Source organism: Fundulus heteroclitus, chromosome 23 (genome assembly GCF_011125445.2).
Source record: "Fundulus heteroclitus isolate FHET01 chromosome 23, MU-UCD_Fhet_4.1, whole genome shotgun sequence".
NCBI classification, from domain to species: Eukaryota; Metazoa; Chordata; class Actinopteri; order Cyprinodontiformes; family Fundulidae; genus Fundulus; species Fundulus heteroclitus.
The window spans coordinates 19828802-19853475 of NC_046383.1; the positions used below are offsets into that span (position 1 = coordinate 19828802).

Below are 24674 nucleotides of genomic sequence, written 5' to 3' on the forward strand. Positions count from 1 at the left end.
ACCTCCTTTCCTTTCTCACGTGTCGCCGCCTAAACAGCATCACCTTTGGGAGGAACCTTTCTAGTGAAGTAAGTAACAAAATTTTATAATGCTGTTAGCAAGAGAACATTTTGATCTGCTGGGATAAGCTGGAGCTTTGCATTTGTTGCTCCAATGCTGCGCTGCTCTGACGGTGGTATTTTAGGGCAGGGAGGGGCTAAGCCCTGAGTGTCACCTGTTCACACGCACTGCCCAGCCGGCCCGGTTATGTAAACAACAGGCTGGAGAACAATAGAGATGCAGTGTGACGTCATACCATAGTCCATCTGAAATCTTACCTTCTTCACATACTTTTTTTTTTTTTTAGTTCTATCTAAAATAATGAAATTTGGTTTATTGCTCCTTTAAAGTGAAACATGTCCCTAATATTTGGTATCATTGGTTCTAACCTGTATGGCCTGGATTAAACATTTTGGATATCTTAAACTCCATTAATCTGAAACAAACTCCCAGGGGACTGTAAAAGTGCTGAAACCCTGAGTTGATTTACATCGAGGTTATAAACCTATTTGTTTAGAGTGGCTTTTGAATGTTAGTAGTCCAACTTGTCTTATATCTTAACTTACTGCCACTATTGCACTGCAATATGCTTTCTTCTGTGATGATTTTTCCCCCCACTTTTTTTTTTTTTTTTGCTCAGCACTTTAAATCATCTTAGTACTGAAAAGTGCTTTAAAATGTTTGGTGAAATGTTGGCTTTTTGCTCCTCCTGACAGAAATGGTGTGAGTTAGGTTGTGTCATACCTAGTGCAGGTCAGTGTGTGTGTGTGTGTGTGTGCCTCATCCTGCTCTGCTTCCCTTGTGTGACCAGCAGGTGCAGAAGCTGAAACTCATTAAAGCTCTTCAGCTATAAGAGGAGCAGGTTCCCTGAGAGAAATGACAGATTGTTTTGCTCACGTGAATGATAACCAGGTACCCATTCTTGCTGTGTTTTTGCTCCCTAGAGTTGCCTGCACTTGCATCCTTTGTTTCTCTTTGACAGAAACCAGATTTCTCCTTGGGTGTCAGTTGTCTGGGCTCCCTTAGTCTGCTTCCTTGCTTCTATCGTCTGTGTGGAGAAATGATTTTCAGCTTCCCCTTCCTGGTTTATCTGCGCCGCTCCTCTAGCACTTCTCCTGGGGACAACTGTCTGATTTTCCTACCACCTTCTCTTCACTCACCTCCTGTCCACTTACCCTCCAACATGTCACTGGTCCTAGCTATCAACCTGGGAGGAAAACACAAACATTACACTCTGCCATACACCAGTCTCCTGCCAACCTCGGTCTCTGTGGATGAACTCGCCTCCCTCGGGAACTTCAATCTCCTCCTTGCCAGTGAGACTCCTCTTCATTCCTGATTTTCCGGACCTGACCATCTCAATACTGATTATTAAGCAAACAACTCTCCCGCTAGTGCCACCCTGGAATCAGGTCCGAAACCCAGAAATCCATCTCCTTGTACGTATTTCACAATAAACCCGTTAAATCATTCCCACAGGGTCTGTGTTGTCGCTCACACTAGATTCTCGGGTTCTAAGGATGAAAGGTTGGAGATTTCCTTAATTATGCAAAACGTATTAACTTCAATTTAACTGTACTGCTGAATGTGGGATGAACCTAGAGACGGACCTGTAATTAAGCGGATTAAGCAGCTGCTTATGGCCCCATGGCCAGTCGGAGAGTAAACTGGCTCACTGTTCCACTGTTTGCAACAAAAAAACAGAGCCTACGTTAATCATTAATCACCAGCTGGTCAAATGTGCATATAAATAGATTTTCAAAGCTAAAACTGATTAAAACATACCAAAGGTCCTCCATGGGGCAGGAAAGGCTGGCCACAATCAGTATCAACCAGTTGGAAGCCACACTTCATGACATTAGCTGATTTTGCTATAACAAAAGCAAGGAGACCCACACTTTGATGATTCCTATTAAAAGGAACAGGCATTTTAAAGTCGAATTTTATTTATTTAGAGTTTTAAACTATTTTTTTTTATATTTTTGTACATACTTCTAATTATTTCCTTTTCAGAGGGGGGTTATTTGTTGTTCATTGCCTTTTATTTTTTGCAATTTTTTTGTTTTTGTTAAGATTAGAACAACGATTTTATGGTTATTTTCTAACTTTATATCTGGAGAAAATGTATTCGTATAGTTTTTAATCTTGTTCATCTTTCAACGTGTGTCCTGTTAGTTACTGGTTACAATAGTTTAGAGTTTGACATTTTGTTTTGAAGGAATCTTTTTAGGATTTAAGTGTTTTGCCGTACATGGCTTGATACTTGTCATAATTTAGAAAGAATAAATCTGAAAACATACCATAATGTTTTATTGCATTTCTTTTTATTATGTTAGCCCTCTAATGGTCAAATTGAGTTACAAACATTTAATGAGTTTCAACTAGAAGCACTGAATTACCTCCTCAGTATGCAGTCAGGTTCTTCAGAGTCCTGCTGATGACCAGATGATTTAACTCAGGTGTGTGGAAGCAGAGTAATAAATACATTTCAGGACACCTGCCTTCAAGGACTGGAATTGAGGACCACTGACTGGGTCCAAAAGAAATAAAAAAAAAAAAAAAAAAAAAAATATATATATATATATATATATATATAGCTTCTTTTTAGCTAATCAGGCCACTTAAAGTACCTCATGTGCCCTCATTTACACATCCACACATGCATTCATACATCATTTTCAGTGAGTGCTCAGCACTTAGCTATGATACACTATAGTCATAGAGGTCAAATGTCATCTATTTATCATCTACACCCCCTTATCTATGCAGGGTCGCAGGGGGCTGGTGCCTATCTCCAGCAGTCACTGGACGAGAGGCGGGGTACATCCTGGACAGGTTGCCAGTCCATCACAGGGCAACACAGGGACACGCAGGACAAACAAACCTTGCACACACACTCACTCCTAAGGGCAGTTTAGAGAGATCAATTAACCTAACAGTCATGTTTTTTGGACTGTGGGAGGAATCCAGGAGTACCCGGAGTGACCCCGCATATGCACAGGGAGAACATGCAAACTCTATGCAGAAAGACCCCAAGCCTGGGTTGAAAACCTAGTACTTTCTTGCTGCAAGGCAGCAATGCTGATCTAGTGTTATGCATAATGTATATAATTGCATTTGGCTTGGAGAGTCTTTAACTGTCTTTCTAAGATAAAATAGGGCCCAAAAAACATACTCTGTTTAGGGCCTCCAGATGTCCAGGTCCGGCGCTGTTCGTATTGTAAAACCCACAACCTTCCGATTGCAAGACAACTACTCAACCCATCAAGCCACAGCAACCTGGAGGTTACCTTGAGATGGCTTGAATTGTTGCATGTAAATATTCAGTTTCAAAATGAACCTAACTATACATCCTTTTGACATTTTCACCTGTGCTGACGCTTGACTTTGAATATAGTCAACAATGCTTCATTAGCTCCTTTTTAACTGACTCTGGTTGATGACACTCTAAATTAGCAGCACAGAGGCACTGTAACCTGGGTGTGACTCCACCTTGTCATATTCTACCACTTCCTCTTAAGTGCGCAAAAGGCAGGAAGCGAGAAGAGACAGAAGAGGAAGAAGGGCCAAAGGGGTAGGGCCTGTTGCTTTCAGTTGAACTACAAAAAATGCAAAAGAGAAGTTTAGGGGAGAGATAAAAAAAGGAAAGGAAGCAGAAACACATTTATAACAGTGGCTATTGCGGAGCAGAATACATGAAATCATGGCTCCTTGGACAAGGACTACTACAGAGCGGTATGGTGTAGGTAAGTTAAAAGGTCCCCGATTTTTGAGTTCCTTTGTACGTGCGCGGGTGCATACACTCCCAAAGTACATTTTGCTGTACTGAGGACAAATAAAAATGGACACATTTCTGTTTGATGCTGTGCGAGCTGGTGTAAGTAGCTTAAGAGGTCTTTCAACTCCAACCTGGAGATTTGAAAAGCTCAAGCACTACACATAAACCTTCGACACAAGGAACCCCAGGGGGAGTTGCAGTAGAGCGGCGGTGCTTTGTGAAAATTCAGACCGCCTGAGACACAATGCAACAGAAATATAAATGCTGGGAGCTAGATTGAAGTTGAAATGTGTATTTCAAAGGAAGATGTTAGGGTTTGGTTTGGAGCAAGACTCTGCAAACAACCTCAGTGCAGCGTAAATGAGACGTGTGGTTTAACATGGCGGAGCTTATCACATTGTGTTTCCATTAGATACGCGATGCTGCCAAAAACTTTAAGGACACAGATTTATTTTTATTTTTTTTTACCTTCATTCTGGGTTGAAATGACTGTAACTGAGAAGCATTCTGCTGCCGTTAATTGTTGATAAAAATGTTGCGTATTTATCTCTTAGGAGGGGGTCAGTCAAACCTCTTACCAACCCGGTAGTGCAGCTTTTAACCCGAGAGACGATGAAAGGAGCATTGACCGATAACGTTACCTAAAACAAGGATCGCTTCAACGTTCGCCGTGTGTGGGAAAACTGTTGATCTTAGTTTGTGCGAGTCTAGAACACAGGAAGTGGTGGTAGAAAGGAAGGAAGTTTGTATGAGTTTAAAGCTTTAAAGCTGAAATGTGAGCTGAAGATCCATGTTAATATACGCTGGCCTTATGTTACCGCACAGAGCTAATAGGTTTTAATTGTCACCCTGTTTGGGTTATACTTTTACTCAAAATACCTAGAGCACAGCCTGAGACCTGTAGGGAAGAAGCTAATGCTAATGTTCTACTCTCTGCCTTTCTTTTTAATGCATCAACCTAATAGCCTCAAACTGATGTTGAGCCGTTACTCACACTCATAACATGCAGAGCAGGAAATACGCAGCTTTTTCCCCTAACTGTAACAACCATATCAGCAAAATAGCAATAAAATGAGAAAAGATATATAATGTTGACCATCATAAGGATGTCAATTTCTTCTTTCTATTTTTTTGCAATGGATACCACCAACGTTTTAGCTTTTATTCCTTACAGTGCTTTTTTGTATTAGTTTTTAATTTCAAAACTATTTTTCTTATATTCACTTGTTTCAAAGTAACTATATATTTCTTGCAACAGTTGATCTTCAAAGTGAATGTGCAGTTGTCAGCTGTTACTAAGGTTAGCAATAGACTCTGGTGTCTCATTCATAAAGCTAAATTTGTGCCTGTGCTAATATTTGCATAAGGACATCTTCAACAGCTCAATGCAATTTTCTGGGTTTCTTTAGATTGATCATTTGTGGTTTGATCATTTTTGATTAACTGAAATTGATGGTTTTGCAACGTAATTTGGTCTGGATTGGATCTGAATCTGACATTGTGACTGGATTTATTTGACATGAATTTGGACCAACGTGGTATCTAAAAAATTGCAAACGAGCTGAATCTATTTTTCTTGTAAAGTGGTCCCAGGTTAGCCTCGTGAGACCATCCTGATCTCGCGAGGTTTCAAGGTTTCACTCGCAGATCAGTCTGGATACCCTCCGTTGAAGAAAATTTGGAGCCGTTCACCAAACGAACGTCCAATCAGCGTTGGCTTTGAGGCGGGTTGAGGTGTGACGCAACGGGAAGCGCGTCAGTTCAGTCTAAAGAACATGGCGGCTTCAGCCGATGAAACTAGCGTTAGCGCGGCTATCGAGCAAATTTTATCGGAATTACAGAGTATTTCTCTGCTGAGCTAACGAGCCTTTACTTGCAGCAGCAAGAGTAGCTTGGCTTGTGGTTGTGTTTTCGTCGTCGCTCGTAACAGAGCGACGACGAATCTGATTGGTTTATTTGGCCCGTCTATCACCAACATAGGCCAATCAGCTAACCAGTATTTTCGCCCCTTCCCAAAATTACTTCAACGGAAGGTTTCCAGATGGATATGCGGAGCAAATCTATCTGGCGGAGTCAGGTAAGTCCCAGGTGACTTTGGTGGTGAATTTGGTGCGGTACAAATAAAAACAAACTGAACGGAAACTGAATGTTTTTCATTTGGGCAATTTGCTTTTTTATTTTGTTGTACCATTCATATTTTCTTTTTCAGCTAAGTGGAATTTTGTCGGCCATGGAGAGAAGCATCTGTCCCTGGAAGTGGGAGACACGGTCCACATCACAGAGGTCTGTGAAGGTAAGTTGTATTTCGTTCATAATGAAATCGAAGGCGTGTCTGCTGCCTTTAATTATTTTAATATAGTCTGGAAAAAAATAAATTTACTTGCATATACAATAAGTCAAACCAGACGTACAGTCACTCCTAACACAGCATGTCATGCTGAAGCAGCAACAGCTTAAGATCTTAAGCATTTAGAATTTTTTTTTCTCAATTTATGAGTATAAGGTAATTTAAGACTCATAAAGGATCTAAAAGGAATGCACAATTTGGTGCAGAAAAGATTAGGAACAAAGTTATTTAACATTTGTCTGATTGTTTTACATACAGGAAGACATCAGTTGGACGGATATTACTGAAAAGCACATTGGACATGTTGAGAAAAATGGGAATAAGGATTCTGTACTAATTAGTTACATTAGTAGAATAAGCCGCTTACATCAATAATTTCTAATGTGCAGTGACCTTTGAGGGTGCAGCACTCTGTAATGCAGCTGGTCATTTTGATGTCAATATTAATTTAAGATATATTTTTTTCAGCTAAAAAACAAACCTGCACTTGCAGCCTTATGTTTGTTTATTAATACGTGACATTAAGAGGCTACTGTATAATAGCATGGTTAAACTTTCTGATAATATGATTTTGAACAGTTATCACTATACAACAGACTGATGCTTTTGGCAGATTAACATCAAATTTACTCTGTAAAACAAGTTGGAAATAAATAAATTTCCTTAAGCAGCTGTTTAGTAAATTTTCAACTTTACAATGAATTATTATTTTTAAGGCACATTTATTAGAGAATCTTTGGTTTAAAAATGGCGGCTTAAATGCACCATGCAGTGCTTCTGTATGTGTTCCCTTCAAACAGCTCCATGAAAGCATAAGTCTGAAGCATGGTAATATGGGAAGATAAAATAGTAGGAAGCAAATATTCTTAAACTTTGCATCATAATTACTTTGTAAACTCAAAAACAAACTATTTGTTTCCTGAGTATCTGTCTGCTCTGTATTAATTTGCCCCTTCTTGTATTCATACCCTCATTTCACATTCCATTTTACACTAGTGCACGAAAATACTTTGTATATTTTTTTTTGGCAGTCAAGTATTTTTTTTAATGAATTCTTATATGAGAAACCATAAAATGCTATTTTATATTCAAATGTTATTGTATATTCTTTCAAAATTACACAATATTTCAATTGATTGTGATTCTAGTCCCTATTTGCGTCAGTTGAGTCTTATGATATATGATAGATTATAAATCCCGAGAAAACCTAAACAACTATGAGTGACCTCCTGCTGGTGGATCTTATTTACTGGGCGTACCCATATTAACTTAGTTTGCAGTAGATTATGAGTAGATTAAAGAAATGTTTCCAAGCTGCTATGAGACAGGGAAACAAAACCACATATAGTCAGTGCAAAATGTGCAAAACATTTCTCAGCATATGAATCTTTATAATTTATTCCCGAAAAAAAGTTCAGTAAAAAATGACCAAAACTATGCATGTATCAAAGAGCAAAGGGGGAGAAAAGTCCCGAACTCTTAAATTTCTCATTACAAGCAAACTACATCAGGGATGACCGCCTTCATGCCTTTGTTTTATTACAACATTGAACAATCTTTACTGGTTTTTCGTGTAGCTTTATGATGACGTTGGGACTGTTTTTCAGGGTGGTACAAAGGATACCTGGCAAGAAACAAAGCCCAAAAGGTAAGAGGCCACATTTTGACCGTGCATTTTAATGACATCATTTGCAATAACACGATTGTCGGTGTCGAGAGCTGTTATTGACTTTCTCTCCTGTTTGTCTTTGTGTCATATTTCCCCCCTCCAGGGAGTATTCCCTTCAAGTTTTATCCACCTGAAGGAGACCACCATCGAAAAACGAGGGTGAGCGGATTTGGTAGACCATCCCTTAAAGGTGGAGGAGTTTCAATGTGTTCTGACCTAATGTGCCTTTGTTTGGGCAAACTTTAGATATGAGGAAATTGTGACATCTGCAGAGATGCCTCTGGTGAAAGAGGTGACCACCACACTGAGGGAGTGGGGCACCATATGGAAGCAGCTGTTTGTGGTATGAAGCAAACTTTTACAGTTGTTTTTATTTAAAGTCGGCTTGGCTGGGTCTTTAACATCAAATTTTCTTAACACCACGTTTTATTCCCCCCCCCTGCCACGCCCCGCCTGTCTTTCTAGAGCAACAAACAGGCGCGTGTGAAACAGGTCCAGAGGCTGATGTGGGAATTGATGGAGTGGCGTTCCCAGCTCCTGTCTGGAACACTGCCCAGTGACGAGTTTAAGGAGCTCAAGCAAAAAGTTACTTCTAAGATTGATTATGGGAACAAGTACGTCTACGCTGATGATTTAATCTTAGGTTTTACCCTCATAGTTTAGCACAAGCTGTAAAAAGCATCTGTTCACCCTTTGGCTTTTTTTCACCTGAAGACTCTGTTTTCCCACTCCTTTTTTCCTGGTCATCCGTCTCTTCAACTAATCGCCTTCCTTCGTAAAATCTCTTTACTTTCTTCACCCTCGAATCTAATTCCATCAATGCTGCTTTTGCTATTTCCCACTGAAGGATCCTTGAGCTGGACCTGGTTGTTCGAGACGAGGATGGGAACATCCTGGACCCCGAGCAGGCTAATGTCATCAGTCTCTTCAGAGCGCACGAGGAGGCCACAACCAAAATCAATGAACGCATCAAAGAGGAGCAGGTACAAGACAAAATGTGAAGGGGAGGGCTACACAAAGGGTTTCACAGCTTTGACACTAATGTGATTTGGTGGGTGTCCAATTATTTTAAAAAGATCTCAGATTTTCTTTTTAATGAAGCACTATCTATAAATATAAAACTGTTCTGAGTTACGCTCCGATGAAATTACATTTTTCTCATTTCATCCTCACTTTCCTTTTTTTTAGCATGAGAAAAGCTCTTCACTGAAACTATCTGTTTGAACCCACAGATACTAATTGAGTTATACTTATATGTCGGTCGTCTCCCAGCTAAATAAATTAGGTGTTCGCTTGCTTACAAATTGAATTAACTTCAGTTTCCCTCCATCCAGATATTTCTACATCTCACCATTGATTTAACCACTGATTGAATTGTAATGGCAATGTAATAGGACTTTTTTTCCACACAGAAATCTTCCTCTCTCTCGCATGCACCAATAGTCTCAATGTTGCAGCTGATTTATTTCAAATTAACTTAGATTTTTATGCCGGCCAACCAGACTTCTCAGTTCTGAGACACAGCGTCAGCCTGATTCATCAGCACCTTTGAGAAGGATGTGTAAAAATGTTTAAAAAAAAAGTCTTCTATTGCAGTAGCAAAATTGAACTCAGAACATTTATGGGACACCCAACCTCCAAAATTAAACGAGCCAAAAAAGATTCCACGGTGGAAAAACAAATGTTCACAAAATTACCAGAGCCACACATACTGGCAACAGTAACATTTCTTCTTAAACAAATCTATTTGAAGCAATCTTATGATTTATATATATTTTTTTAAGTGTCACATACTTTGTGGGAATTTTTAAAAAGTCATTCATGACTGCTACTTCACTCTTTCATTATGCCATGTCAAAGGGGCAAATTTCGCTTGAAAACGGGAAAGAAAGGACAACATGCACAACCCAGAAAACGGCTACAAGACAATAGCTAATCACCCGTACTTGCCCATAACTACAGCCAGGGCAGTAATTAACAAGCTTATCTGCACACAGTGGACAGGATAGGTAAGGAGGTAAAATATGTGTCTTTGTGAGAGAACTGCTGAAAAAAGAATGGGATAATCTACTGTTAATAAAAATGGATTTGATCTGCATACCAACCATTTGTTTTGGAGTCCTACTAGTACAATTAAGTTTCAACACATGAAGATGAGTTTGACTTTGTCCAACAAACTTTTCAGTCACATAGGGGTCCCATCCAGATGAAGCGGCTGTGAAAACAGCTGTCAGAGTGGGAAAGTGTGAAGCCGCCTCCCTGCGGTATTCTGTCTAGACCCCCCCCCCCCCATCTAAATAACCGCCTACAAACCGACGTGCGGGAGTCACTGCAGACCTCGCTTAACATGCATACGCTAACACAGACCAAAACAGTGGCGGACTTCAGAGTCGCAGTTGCGTTTCACACACACCGACACATTTTGCTCCTCTACAGTGTTTTGTGCGCCTCCTTTCTCTCTTCTGCATTCATTGTTTTCACCCTGATCTTCTTCCTTCTTGGCATAGGCGTTACAATGCCTCTCCGGCTTGGTGTGGTTTCACCTTTACTCTCAATCTTTTCTGTGTGAAAACAGTATTCGGCTCCATGCGGCCACAGGCACGTGGGGTTGCTGAATGCAACACAGATGTTAATGGAAAACGTGTGCGTTGGTGAGATGGGACTAAAATTCAGCAACACCTGGTTGCTCCTGCAAGAACCAAAGACTGTGTAGGACAGCCCCTCTTCCCCTCTGTCATTAATGGTTGTCCCTGAAAACCTGGTCAGAGTTCATGGCATCATGGACTCTTTAAAACACCAGGAGATTTGGATGAATGCAGTATTGTATCTGTAAAATGAGTGATCAGTGAAACATTTAGCAGAATAATGATCCCAAGCATGTAGAAAAATCAACACAAAAGGCACACCACACACAAAATAACCTTCCTCCCCTGTCATCTCAGCCTCTGCGACCAAATCTTACAGAAAGCCCGTGGGGTGAGCTGAAGAGCAGCCAAGTGAAAGATTATTCTGTTTGCTCCAATCTTGTGAATTGTTGAAAAAGACTGAGCGCTGCTGGCACAAGTTTTAACAGCAGGGATGCTAATAGCTATTTGAATTCATGGCTCATGGGTTACTTTTTGTCCTGAAGAGACATACTGAAATAAGGAGTGAATTTTTCTAACATTTCTAGCAGCTTGTATATAATACTTCAATAAACGGTTATAGTTCAGATAGTGATCCTATGTTTTTCCCCGCAGTCCAACGTCCAGACCGACCACAGTGGGATCTCTGCACGGATTCAGTCCTCCCCCACCCACAGCCTCTACGTCTTCGTCAGGAACTTTGTGTGTCGCATCGGAGAAGACTCGGAGCTTTTCATGTCCCTGTATGACCCCGTCAAACAAGCCATCATCAGGTAGCTGTGGTCCTCCTGCCTCAGCTTTGCCCCCCCCCCCCCCGCAAGGGATTTCACCACATGATGAAATGTTTTGAAAACATTCCTGTCCAAATCAGTCTGGCATAAATAACTGATGTGTCGTACATTTGAAACCCAACTTGTTTTCAAATATTAAATGTTTTTTTTAGGAGGATATTGCAGCAAAACTGTATGTTATGATTTAGACGTGATATATTGAACGCAGGTTTTCTATTTTTATCTAAAATCGTACAAGCGTTCAAAAAAAGAGGATGTTTTGGAGTTTAATTTTAATGTTGTTGATAAAACACTAAATTTCAGTTTAAACCATTTTATCTCTGCCTCCATCTCTTAGCTGTATAAAACATGTATGGACACTCACTCTCCAACCTACACACACTTCCCTCCCTCTTTTCTTTATTTCCCTGTCCATACACCTTTCCCTCTTCCCTTCTCCTCCATTGTTGAGCAACACTAAATTATGACAATTTGCAAAAAATAGACATAAGGAAATTAAAATTATAGGCCAGCAGAGGCTGAGTGGCAGGGCTGTATGGAGCCTGACGGAGCTGATGTTAAGCCCCGTCACTCACTGTCATGCCGGCTATATCTGTGTCTAAGCCGGAGAGGCTGCAAGTATTACGTTAGGTCTAAATCAGTCATCGCTTTTTCAATAAATATCAACTACTATAAGATTGTTCCTCCAGTGCTATTTGATCAGAGGTTTGATTCTCTTTCATCTTATGTGTTTCTTTCAACTGGCTTTTAGCCAAAGACTTTTTATTATTGTTCTGTCTTTGTGCTTTTGTGTTTTTCTTACACCTTTTGCATGAAACATATTTTTTTTATTTTTTTTTATTTCTTAACCTATAAAATCTGAAAAGTGTGGTTTATCTAAAGCCTCCCTGAGGCAGTACTGTATAGAAGCACCTTTCAGTGGAGTTATAGCTGCAAATGTTGTCTGCTATTTTACCTGACTTGGTAAAATAAAGATCAAACTTTGCCCATTTTTCTTAGCAAAATAGCCCAAGTCCAACAAGCTTGCAAAAAAAAAAGACATCTCTGAACATTCATTATTTCCACCTATTCTAGACTAGATTTAAATCTAAGACATTTAAACTGGTTTAAATATGGTTAAATTGACACCATTCCATTGTGACTCTGATGCATGCCTGGAGTTGTTGAAAGATAAAACGCTGCCCCAATCTCTGGTATTTTGCTGCCTCTAACAGGCTTTTTTCCAGCAATGCCCTGTATTTATCTACAAATTTCTTCTCATATATACTCAGACCAGCTTTTGTGTCCTGCAGGAGGGAAACATGCCCACAGCATAATGCTGCCACTGCTGTTTTACACTGAAGGAGTCCTGTTTTTTTTTTTTTTTTTTTTGGTTTTTTTGTTTTGCATAGAGGCCAAAGTGTTCGGTTTTGGTCTAATCTGTTTAGAGCATCTTCTTCCACATGCTCTTTGTTTCTTATACATGGCTTGTCATAAAAAGCAAAATGGGACTTCTCTTGGCCACTTCCCTGATGTATGGATTCCTTGTGTGGCCGTGTCATTTAGGCAAAGGGTCATGTTATGGCAGGTTTTTGGTAATGCCACACTGCTTCCAGTTTTAGATGATGGATGGAGTAGTGCCTGTGAGATGTTCAGCGTTTGGGATATTGTTTTGAGACCTAAGTGGGGTTTAAACCTCTCAATAAATTGATCTGCCATGTTCTTCATGATGGTGTTCCCTCACTGAACAGCTGAATTTATACTAAGATTCAACGACACACAAGTGGACTGTGTGTAGTTATCTATATAAAAATGAGGTGGCTATTGATGCATTGTTTGCACTGAATCTTATCTGTTTTATTTTTATTTTTTTTATCCTGGCAGCTCTGGAGTTGGCAGTGCCAAGTGTTCCAGAAGGAAACCATATTTTTATAAAATCATCCTTTTACTAAGTTATTTATTTGTTTATTAACGTGTCAGTTTACTGATTTATTTATTTTTTGCAGCTCATGTAATTTAAATAGAATTGTTTATAGTATTTACTATTTTGATTATAATTTTTTGCACAGTTATTAGTATCACTGCAAGTGAGGAAGCTTTTTTTTTTCTGGAAGCTTTTTTTTTTCTTGTTGTTGTTGAAGTCATTATAGTTTATTCCAGAGTATCAAATAATTTTACTATACCAATCAGTACACAAACTGTACTGAGTTTATGGACTTCACTGGACTCTTGAATTTAATAATATATCCACACATTCTGTTTATCTTTTTGTCTGTTCACCTATTTTTACTGGTCATGTCTTGTTTACCCCACAAGAAAAAAAAAGAGAAAAACCTGTCTGTGATTTGAAGTTTCAAACATTTTTTCCTTTATTTATCACTCTTTTGATGTTTAATACAGTACTAAATAAAATTATAGTTAAGCAGCAATTTAGATTAAATGTGGCTGTAATATTTTGTGATTTTTTTCTTTTTCTTTTTGCAGTGAGAACTACTTGGTTCGCTGGGGCAGCAGTGGCTTTCCAAAAGAGATTGAGATGCTGAACAACCTGAAGGTTGTCTTCACAGTAAGTGACCACAGGGGGGCACTGCTACACCGTTTCTTAGCTTGGCAGGACCCTGCACAACAGGGCAATGAATTAACTTGTTACCTGTCAGAGGGTTACAGTGTTGACTTATTTTCCATCTCTGGCTTTCCTCGGGTGCTTCTTCTGCTTACTTGTTCTCTGTCCTTGTCCACCAGGATTTGGGGAACAAAGACCTGAGCAGAGAGAAGATTTATCTGATCTGTCAGATAGTGAGAGTGGGCAGGATGGACTTGAAAGAAGCCAACAACAAGAAGTGCACCCTGGGCCTCCGGAGGCCTTTTGGGGTGGCAGGTACTTCAAGTGGAGACAATTGAATTTGTTTTGGCCCAAAGTTGAGCTAAAATGACAATCCCTGTGGTCCTCATGTGAATTTGCTAGTGGTGTCTGGACATACTGCATGTACAAGCTATTCTCAGAAATGTTGCCTGTATGCATGATTATGTTAGGAGTTTACAACAATGAAGCAGTGATTTAATTTCATGCAAACACTCATGTTGGTGACTCCAGACAGATTACTGCAAACAGTGATGGTGTCACTGTAACCTAAACTAATGCACCAACAATGATGTAAAGAAATATTCAATAATCTAATTTAATTGGTCAATATTCCTTTTGTAAGGGGAGACCATTGGATCTTTAGTAACTTTGAACATATAAAATAAACCTTATTCTTAAGAAAACAGTAATGTGCTGCTAACCAAGTTTAGCAATATTTATAGCAGAGTAATCAATGCTGTTGCTATTTTAGCAGATTTTACCAGTTATGCCACCGAGTTTGCACTTCAGTATAATTGCATTACTATTATTCTTTTGGACAATTAAGTTTCAGATATATTTCCTCATTAGTGAACTACAGCGCTAAAGTCTTTTACACACGCAACATTAGAGCAGGAGACATGACCTTTCTACTATTTATGCTGCTCTTCACTATTGTTTAAACAAGTGCTGATATACTCACATAACCTATTATGAAAACAACTGTCGGGGAGTGTTTGTGGATCAGGTCTGTGTATGAATGTGTGTGTTAGTGAGTATGTTTGGGTGAATGTGGCTCTAGTGTACAGCGCTTTGAGTGGTCAGTGTGACTGGAAAAGCGTTATCTAAGTTCAGTCCATTTACCATTTATCTGGGGTGAATCCATCATATATAAAATATGACCGCGAAGCGTTTGCTTTGATTTTTCTCCACACTGACGCATTTACTTTCTCTTCTTGGTAGTGATGGACATCAGTGACATCATCAAAGGGAAGATCGAGTGTGATGAGGAGAAGCAGTTCTTCATTCCCTTCTTCCCGTATGTTTGGTTTCTTCAGCTTTTTCCTCTATGCTATATTTCTATAACCAGTAAAGTATTCCAAAGCTGTTTTTGGATTTCCCTAAAGATCCCTTATGTTGTTAGAATTGAAATGTTGCTGGTTGGTGTTCTTGCAGCTGTCAGCATCCACAAGATTTTTAAACAGTTTTTTTTTTTTTTTTTGCACATTCAACTGTATTTCTTTGTGTAAATTTGGTTTCAGGGTAGTGGCTGAAAATGACTTTCTCCACACTTTGCTGAACAAAGTGACAGCGTTACGAGGAGACAGCGGCGGCCAAGGTACCGTTCAGCTCCAACAGGCTTTTTCTTTCTGTTTCTCCATCCATGTGACAATCCTTGCTGAAGGTTGTCCTATATGCAGCCAAGTTGTCCATAGGTCTGTGTGTGCTGCTGTTGTTTGGGGCCAGATGAACCTGTCAGTCACAAACTGAATCCTGGTCTTCTAAATGGAACAAGAAAAAGTGTTCCTTGATCTTTAGTTGTTTATTTTATGTGATCCGTATTTTATTTATCTTGCAAAGCCCCAACCCTACTCCCTACTACCCCAAGGCTAGCTTATACAACCAGAGTTGCAGACGCTGTCATACCCAAGTCTAACTTTGCATGTTAGTCTGCACTGTTTTTTTTGTTTTATATATATATATATATATATATATATATATATATATATATATATATATATATATATATATATATATATATATATATATATATATATATATATGCAACACATTACGCTCCAAACATGCAAGATTCACTTAATTCACCTCCACCAAGCTCCTGACCTGCCTTATTTTCTGCTCTTAAAGAAGCAATAAGTAAAAAATGTACTGTATAATCATATAATTAACATAACTCATTCCAATTTGTCACCTGTGATGGAAGTAACATTCATCTATAAACAGTCAATCCTCTCTTTCAACAATGTCTTAGTCACGCTTGTCTCCTGTCAAAATTAGAGGAACCGTGCAGAACTACTTTGGCGCAGAGTGTAGCCCGTGTTTACTTCCTGGTTCGTGAGCCAATCATATGAGAGTTCCCAGGGTTTCCAAAACAGAGCACAGCATTTGGTATTATATGTTTGCAAAAGAGCAGCAGTCTGCAAACATGGAAGTCATTAAGAGAAGTAGACCAGAAATAGAACACAATACAACATCATAGACCTGTCCTGTGAAAGTAAAAGTTCAGTGGGGCTTCACAACAGTGACGGACCTTTGAGGAAACGGCATAATAGGCTGTTGTCAGGGGCAGGCTGTTGGCCCCTTTTTGGATCTCCACGTCTTTATGGGCAGAAGCTGTTTATTCAACAAGAACAACTCACATTGGCTGGATAGTCTTGACTCATCATCTTGAATTTAGCTGTGCTACGTCCTCGTCTCTCTTGACTTGGCAACCTGGGCGAGACCCTCTGAAGGGGGGGCACTAGGTGTCATTATCACTTATTGCTCCTTTAATTTTTTGACTGCTCTAAAGCCACCAGACTATGCATATTGCATCAAACTTTGATTATGTAACAAAAAGGGGAAAAAAAAGTCAGATGGTGATGTCACCGCAACACTAACACGTCCCTGCCTAAAGCAAGATATAACCCTGTGAGTTACACTCTCCATCCCAATACAAATGTATGCTACAAACCAGCGGTGCATTTGAAGTGACCCACATGATTCAGACATGTAAGAGGGCGCGATGCTCCACAAAATGCACCTCATTTTACTCTTTATGTGTCAGGTTATGACCCAGGTAAGGTCGGTGTTCAAATGCACCGACGTACATGATGGCAATATAAGAAACGGGAGGGCAGCAGTTTTTATATTTGTATTAAAAAAAATACAAAAATACTTTAACTCTCATGCCTCGTCTTAAGTTTGTTTTGGAAGCAATTTCAAACTCTGTTTTGATAAAGATTGAAAGTTGCATTAAAATAATTGTTTGCCCATTTCGTTCTTCTGCCTGAAAAAGAGAGCACAGAAATGCTTCTTTCTTTAGTGTTTTTGTTTAAGCCAGGTGGCATGGGCTCTTTTTTTTTTTACAACTAATGTGTAGTTATACTATCTGCCTAAATTCTGTGAAGTTTTCTGTTAAACTGTCATAACCTTATACATTTTTTCTTTTTCATCTCACTGAGCTGAAACCTCGTTTCCAGCTGCCATTAAAAAACTGCCGGCTCAAAAAACAAAACAAAAATTAAAGTTCCCCAGCAAACATTAGCATAGTCTCAGTTTATGTAATTTATTTTCATTTGGTTATCTGCATGCAGACAATATCACAGAAAAGACCTTCGTTTTTCCCCTCTGGACCTGCTAACATTTTATAGTGCTGCATGCAAATGGTGTGTAATCATCCGGGAAAGAACAAAGAATATGAAACAAGTTTCTGTTTTATACTAACTATTGGCTTGCAAGGATCCGATTTTAGAGGGATCAAAAGACGTACGTGCTCAAATGTTATGATTGTAAAAGGTTTTTGAGACTTTTTTCATAGAATATTGTGTCACAGGGCAATTTTTTTTTTGCTTTTCTAAGTCTTTTCTCCATCTCCAATTATGCCCTTCAGGATTATGGGTCACCATGAAGGCTCTGGTGGGAGACATAGTTCAGATTCGAAAAGAATACCCTCACCTGGTGGACCGCAGCACGGTGGTTGCACGAAAGCTGGGCTTCCCGGAGATCATCATGCCGGGGGACGTCCGGAACGACATCTATCTCACCTTACAGGGCGGCGACTTTGACAAGTACAACAAGACGACACAGAAAAATGTGGAAGTCATCATGTGGGTCTGTGATGAGGAGGGCAAAGTCATACAGGTGAGCAGCACAGAGCCAGCGATGCAGGCTGGTAGGGGATTTGAACTGAGGGATTTTAGCTTGTGTGCGGGGGCAATCTGAAGCTGAGCTTGCAGGTGGAGAATTATGTGTCATGTATTGTTAGTCAGCAGTACACAGAGGCATGCATCTTTATCCCAGAATGGCAATTCTTCCAATGCACCTTCCCTTACACAGGCATATGCTGCAAAATAAAATCTGACAAGTTACACTGACATATTTTTCATTGGCCGGCTTTAATAGAACTCCATCTGTCTGGGAGCTGGGGATAAACCAGTCAGTGAGTACAGGTCCGTCATCTACTACCAGATCAAACAGCCCCGCTGGATGGAGACAGTTAAGGTGTGTGCGTCTGAGTTGCTCTCTTCTCTCCCAGCCGCCTCTTTAAGTCTCTTTGAAATGACTGGCTATACATCATTTGCATGACTCACTTCACTTTGTTCTATAAGGCCGTGCGTAGCATTATGTTCTCTATTAACACGAGATGTCCTGCAGGTGACGGTCCCTCTGGAAGAAATGCACAGAATTCATTTGCGATTCATGTTCAGACACCGCTCTTCACAGGAGTGTAAGTAGCATCTACTTGCATGTTCTTCGCCAGCAATAAGCTCCACACCTCTCCTCTTCACTGTTCCCTGCAGCATTTTACGATACTGACAGCACCTAATGGTTGTAACCAATTTGCGAAATGACCCATGGCCTCTTTCCTCACACCTGATTATTTAAATGAGCAGTTTTTCTTTCTGGGGAGTCTGAAGTCTTCACCCTCCTTACCTTCCCCCCTCATCCCCTTTTGTCCTGTTGTGTTTTTGCGGTTTGGTTTACACATATCTCTCCTTCCTCTAAAGCAAAGGACAAAAGTGAGAAGAATTTTGCCATGGCGTTTGTGCGTCTGATGAAAGAGGATGGGACAGTTCTGCAGGATGGACTGCATGACCTGATTGTCTTCAAGGTGAGACTTTATTAATTTCTTATGTCTTTATTGCTGATAAGCCAGTTAAACTAAACATGCTTGTTCAGATTATTGCTTATTGTCATTCATCCACGAAATTATAGCGATGAAATCCTTGCCATGTGTTTTGCACAAGCAGTGCAGCACATTACAGAGCATGATGCGGTGCACATTAGTCTGGGTAAGGTACCCTGACTTTGAGGTCACAGTTCAGCATCGGATCATTTGAACAGAAGGTCAAATATTAGCCGTTCTTTCCTCTTATTTGTAACTTAGAGATAGCACTGTCAAACAAATACAATCAAACTCTTGCTTTAGGACTTGTCCTAAAAATGGGCCATTTTTGAACATTTAACTAAGCAGTACCTCTTAACAAAATAAAGGGGAACTAACCCCAAACTAGAAATGATTGTGGTTCGATAAATATTGTTGTTTAATAAAAGTGCATATCCTCTCCTTGTCATGATTTGGGTTTTGTCTTGGTTCAGGTTATCCGTTTTATTTAAGTTTCTGCTTTTGGGTTCTTTCTTGTTTTGGCTTTGTTTTAGACGTGTTGTTCTGTTTAGATTAACTGTTGTTTACCTGTCACTTTATCAGCTCGGTTTGTTCTCCCCTCAGCAATCAGTCAGCTCCCTTGCCCTGATTAGTTCCACCTGCTCACTTGTAATTAGTCTTCACTCCTGTTCACCTGCTCACTCCCCTATATAGTCCTGCCACAAACTCCTGCAATCTGCCAGATCAATTCAAACCACATGGTGAGTCTTATCCAGCGTTTTATTTCTGTTAGCCCTGTTGATTGCTTACCTGTTTTTCTGACCTGGACCGGCCTTGGGATATTGTGAGTTTTGCCTTAGCCTTGTCTGTACTTCTGCCTTTTTGGATTGCCATTTTGTGTACCGGATTTTGGACTGCCTTTTTGACCATTGAGCCTTGCCTGTCCCTGATCATTAATAAATCCTGTTCTTTTGCTTAAAAACCTCTCTTGTCTGGCTGAATACTGGGTCCTCTGTCTCTGATTCCTGACAGATTGATCTGGCCAATTGCAGGAGTTTGTGGCAGGACTATATAGGGGAGTGAGCAGGTGAACAGGAGTGAAGACTAATTACAAGTGAGCAGGTGGAACTAATCAGGGCAAGGGAGCTGACTGATTGCTGAGGGGAGAACAAACCGAGCTGATAAAGTGACAGGTAAACAACAGTTAATCTAAACAGAACAACACGTCTAAAACAAAGCCAAAACAAGAAAGAACCCAAAAGCAGAAACTTAAATAAAACGGATAACCTGAACCAAGACAAAACCCAAATCATGACACTCCTGGATGAAGGCAGGGATTTCCCATGGCTGGTCTGACTGCAAGTGCCCTCTGTACTGTTAAGGTTTTGTCTGAATGCATGCACAGTGACATTCCTGATCACTGCATAAAGCTCTACTCTTGCACAGTAGTGCAAAGAATTTGTAACTGTGGTGACTTCAAACTTTTACAGATCAAGCATTGGATATACAGTGAATTAGACATAGATGTTGAAAGAGATACGACCAGTCAAAGTGAAAGTTGAAACCCAAGAAACAACAGAGGACAAACATTTCTACCTACAACATGCTTGGAATACAGATGCAAATCCAAAAGTTAATAAGCGAGCGAAAACATTTTATAATGTCACTGCAGTAATAAGAGCCATCAAAGCAGAACTAAAGATATAGTGAGTTTGGACAGGAGATTATGGCCTCGCTGACAGGTTGAGTGAAGCCAAATAGCTTCCTGTTTGATGAGCCCAAGCTAAGATTGAATCCCCATATTGATTACGTGTCAAAGGCAGTGAAGATTAATTACTCATGATTCACTCAAATACCAAATGGATGGCCCCCCTGTGCCCTCTTTGCCGATTATCTCTCGTTGTCCCTACATTCCTCTTGATCTCTCTGCCCCTCTTGACTTCTGTCTCTTACTCACTTGCAGAGACTCACTTGTAGTCCACTGCTGTGGGTAAAACTAGAGCAGAGCTTTTTTTTTTTTTGTCAAAAAGTTCCATGACTTTATTCACAAATATTATATGAACACATAAATCACGTTTGAAATATTTTGTTAGAAAAATCTGAGTTTAATTTGACTTGTACACGATATGTTCTTGCTGAAAAGCAACCAATCATTAAAATAAGCGTGTACGACTAGGATTAGTGTTAAAAACAGAGCGCAGGCGCATTTCACGGCAGTGATCAATAATAATAACAAAAATCTATTTTATTTAGAATGCTCTTTACATTTAAAGACAATTTCAAAGTACTTCAATCAATATTAACTACAATTAATATAATAAAAACCACAAACAATAAAATGCTCATGAAATACACCAATAAAAGTGGAGAGTACAGTAAAAGCAAAGACAAAAAATGAAAAAAACGGACAAAAAATGAAAAATATCATAAAATATTTGTAAAAAAAAAAAAAAAAAAAGGTTTCCAGGCCTGTTTAAAAGCATGTCACAGTCTGTGGAGCCCTTCGATGAGGAGGCAGAGCACTGCACAGGAAAGGGCCCAGTCTCCTATGGTGCTGGATAGAGTCCTGGGAAAGTGAAGAAGGTTGGTGCTTAGCAGGATCTGGAAAAACGAATCCATGCGTTTATTTTTAGTAGAATTGATTACTGCAACGGTGTTCTCACAGGTCTGCCTAAAAAGTGGATCAGACAGCTGCAGCTGATCCAGAATGCTGCTGCCTGCGTCCTCACTAAGACTAAGAAAGTAGAGCACATAACCCCAGTTCTAAAGTCCTTACACTGGCTCCCTGTATCTCAGAGAATAGACTTTAAAATACTTCTGTTAGTCTATAAATCCCTGAATGGCTTAGCACCTAAATACATCACAGACTTGTTATCAGCGTATAAACCCTCCAGACCACTAAGGTCTTCTGGCTCCAGCCTGCTCTGCATACCTAGAACCAGAACCAAAAACACAGAGAAGCAGCATTCAGTTCCTGTGCTCCACTTATCTGGAACAAACTTCCAGAAATCTATAAAAGTGCTGAATGCCTGAGTTCCTTTAAAACAAGATTAAAAACACGTTTGTTTAGGATTGCCTTCGACTGTTCTAGTTAAACTGTTTTACTGAAACATCACTAGTTCCGCTTTGTAGTCCAACTGTTTTTAATATTTGCTTTTAGTTTCTATTTTTCCATGTTCTATTTTGTTTCTACATTTTATTCCTACTTGCTTTTATTCTGTTTTTTCCCCCTGTATTTTAATCATGTAAAGCACTTTGCATTGTCTCTGTACTGATATGTGCTATATAAATAAATGTGCCTTGCTTTGGTGTTGGAGGAGCAGAGAGTGGACGAGGGACATTGAAGGTGAGAAGGTCTTCCAGTAAGCATATGGCACATTACCATGTAAACAGTGGAGAGGAAGCAGGACGATTATGCAGGATATCCGGGCAGAGGCCAGTGAAATGAACAGAGAATGGTATAGCTTAAAGTATAGCTAAGTATCATCAGCAAAGCAATGAAATGAGACCACGTAGCTGCTGATGCAACCAAGTGGTCAGATCTAGACTGAGACTGGTTTCTCCAAAGCTTTAGTGAGGACGGAAGGCTGTTGGGCTCCAGGGTGGGTAAAGTTGGAGTTTGATTTAAGGCAGATTTTGGGAGGGAGGTTATGTTAGCCTTGACAAGGTGAATATAGAGGGATGGCGCTACTCAGGACTGCTAGCAAAAATTAGCTGCCTCAGAGATGGTTTCTTTCACCAGGCTGACGAACACTTAACAGTCAGAGTGCTCAGATTGATACCATGCTTATTTGCCCCAATCCAGCCATGTCTTATTTTTAAAACACTGAATATATGCATATTTGCGAAATAAATTTCATTTTTATATATAGTTATACTAAAAATGTCTTAATTAAATGCAAAGTGATACCAAAACCATATTTCTTCTGTGTTTGCACAACCTTGACAGTTAAAGCTGAATCGTTCATGTCCCCCTGCTGGAGCACCCTCCATCATACCGTCACACATGTTCTTTACCAAAGCTACGGCATAACACTACTCTGTGTAACGGATTCAAATTTGCCTCGTCTCGCCAGGGCGACAGTAAGCGCATGGAGGATGTCAACTCCTACTTGTCCCTACCTTCAACCCGCTACAATCACAGTGACAACCACAAGGGGGCAGGGCTGAACCGCAGCGGCAGCAGTCTGTCTGGAGGAGGAGGCCTATCAGTGAGCTCCAGAGACAGCTTTTGCATCTCCACCCTGGTCTGCTCCACTAAACTCACCCAAAACGGTACGTGCAAAGTGTTGGTCTTGGGCATGTGTGGGCTTGTGGAACCACAGAAAATTAAACAGGCCAGAAATTAGGGGCAGAGAGGATGCTTGAAATTAAACCTGACTTGTGAAAAAAAAAAAAAAAACTTTAATTAACACCTTCTTTCGACAAGGAAATAAGGCTGAGCCAAGACAATGAATAATCAGCTGGCTGAAAAGATGGCAAAGGTCAAACCCACTGCTTCAAATGAAAGTTTCTTCAAGTCAGAGGATATAAATGATTAAAACTTTGCATTTCTGCTCTGAAGTAGAGAAGTAATGAGATGCAGATTTATTTTAGGTGTAGCATTCTCAGTAATACTGGACATGTTTGTGTTTATATAGATTTTATCATTGAGGAGTGTTGTGCCTTTGTCTATAAATACCCTCTCACGCAGCGCCGCAGGTTAGATGCATTCACAAGAAGGAGCTCATCAACGAGTGCTTAATTGCACATCCACGCCAGACAGAAAGGTGCATCAAACACAGATGCAGCGCAACAGCTGTTCTTCAGGAAGTCGGTTCATCACCATAATGAACATTTTCCTGCAATATTAATCACCTTTACCTCATTCACAAACACACACACGCAGACTCTCAGGCCTTAATGCTCACGGGGTCGTTAAGGGTCACCCTCCAGATGTGCCAGCTTGGCGCCGCGTTTCGGAAACGGTTGGACCAGGAGGACAGTGAGCCCAGAAGTAGCAGACAGAGAAATCTGTCCCAAGTCAAACACTGTAACAAATTTAATGACTGAAAAATGGGATTTGGATGCTCAGGTGTAAACACAGGCAGGGACACTTTGCATATTTAAAGCAGGCTGTTTGCTGACTAAATATGAAATGATTGGCATAGGGAAAAAACTCCTACATTTAAATAAGCAGATGTTTTACCCGGCCAACTGTTTGGTATTTCAAACAGTGAAAAATATTGGATTAACTATTCAAGACAATTTGGCTTTTACTTTTATCCATAGTTGCCAGGCTGTAAATGGACAAAGGTTTAAAGAATTACCACAATGGTGGTATTTTTTTCTTCCTTTCTGCTGACCATTTGATAAACTATCACTCACGAGAATGCTATGTTGGTGTCCTAGAAAGGGAAAACGCACAAAAAGATGTTAACATTGTTTAAGCGCAGGATAAAGCATACTGCAAACATATCTGTGCGTCCTGTATTTCTTGTATTCCTATTTTGCTACACTGTTTTGCTAAAACGTATTGGGTCGCCCCTCAACTCTCAGAAGTCATTTCATTAGTCAATAGAGTCCACCCTAGCGTAATTTAATCTCACGATAAATCAATCTGTTGTGTGAAGGCCTCAGAGGTCTGCCAGAGAACATTAGTAAACAAAAAGAGTCAGAAAACTAAGAAATACAGTAGACAGATCAGGGATCAAGCTGTTGAGAAGTTTAAAGCAATAAAACAATATGGCAAGCTTTGGACATCTTACTGAGCAGCACCAATAAATCCATTAACCCAA

The 24674-nt window shown here is 39.9% G+C and overlaps 1 protein-coding gene across 1 annotated transcript in view; it reads left to right on the forward strand.

Annotated features, from left to right (window-relative positions):
• Window positions 1–3742: 3742 nt before the first annotated feature.
• The window catches only part of LOC105932638 (dedicator of cytokinesis protein 2), a 127888-nt gene continuing 106956 nt past the window's right edge, over window positions 3743–24674 (forward strand). Inside the window, exons 1-17 of the mRNA XM_036127187.1 lie at window positions 3743–3785; window positions 6027–6110; window positions 7772–7812; window positions 7937–7992; window positions 8080–8176; window positions 8299–8447; window positions 8681–8816; window positions 11073–11230; window positions 13712–13793; window positions 13970–14105; window positions 15033–15108; window positions 15332–15408; window positions 17683–17933; window positions 18195–18293; window positions 18447–18519; window positions 18800–18903; window positions 22974–23172. Coding sequence (XP_035983080.1) covers window positions 3743–3785; window positions 6027–6110; window positions 7772–7812; window positions 7937–7992; window positions 8080–8176; window positions 8299–8447; window positions 8681–8816; window positions 11073–11230; window positions 13712–13793; window positions 13970–14105; window positions 15033–15108; window positions 15332–15408; window positions 17683–17933; window positions 18195–18293; window positions 18447–18519; window positions 18800–18903; window positions 22974–23172 — 1861 coding nt within the window. The remainder of the gene's footprint in view (window positions 3786–6026; window positions 6111–7771; window positions 7813–7936; window positions 7993–8079; window positions 8177–8298; window positions 8448–8680; window positions 8817–11072; window positions 11231–13711; window positions 13794–13969; window positions 14106–15032; window positions 15109–15331; window positions 15409–17682; window positions 17934–18194; window positions 18294–18446; window positions 18520–18799; window positions 18904–22973; window positions 23173–24674) is intronic.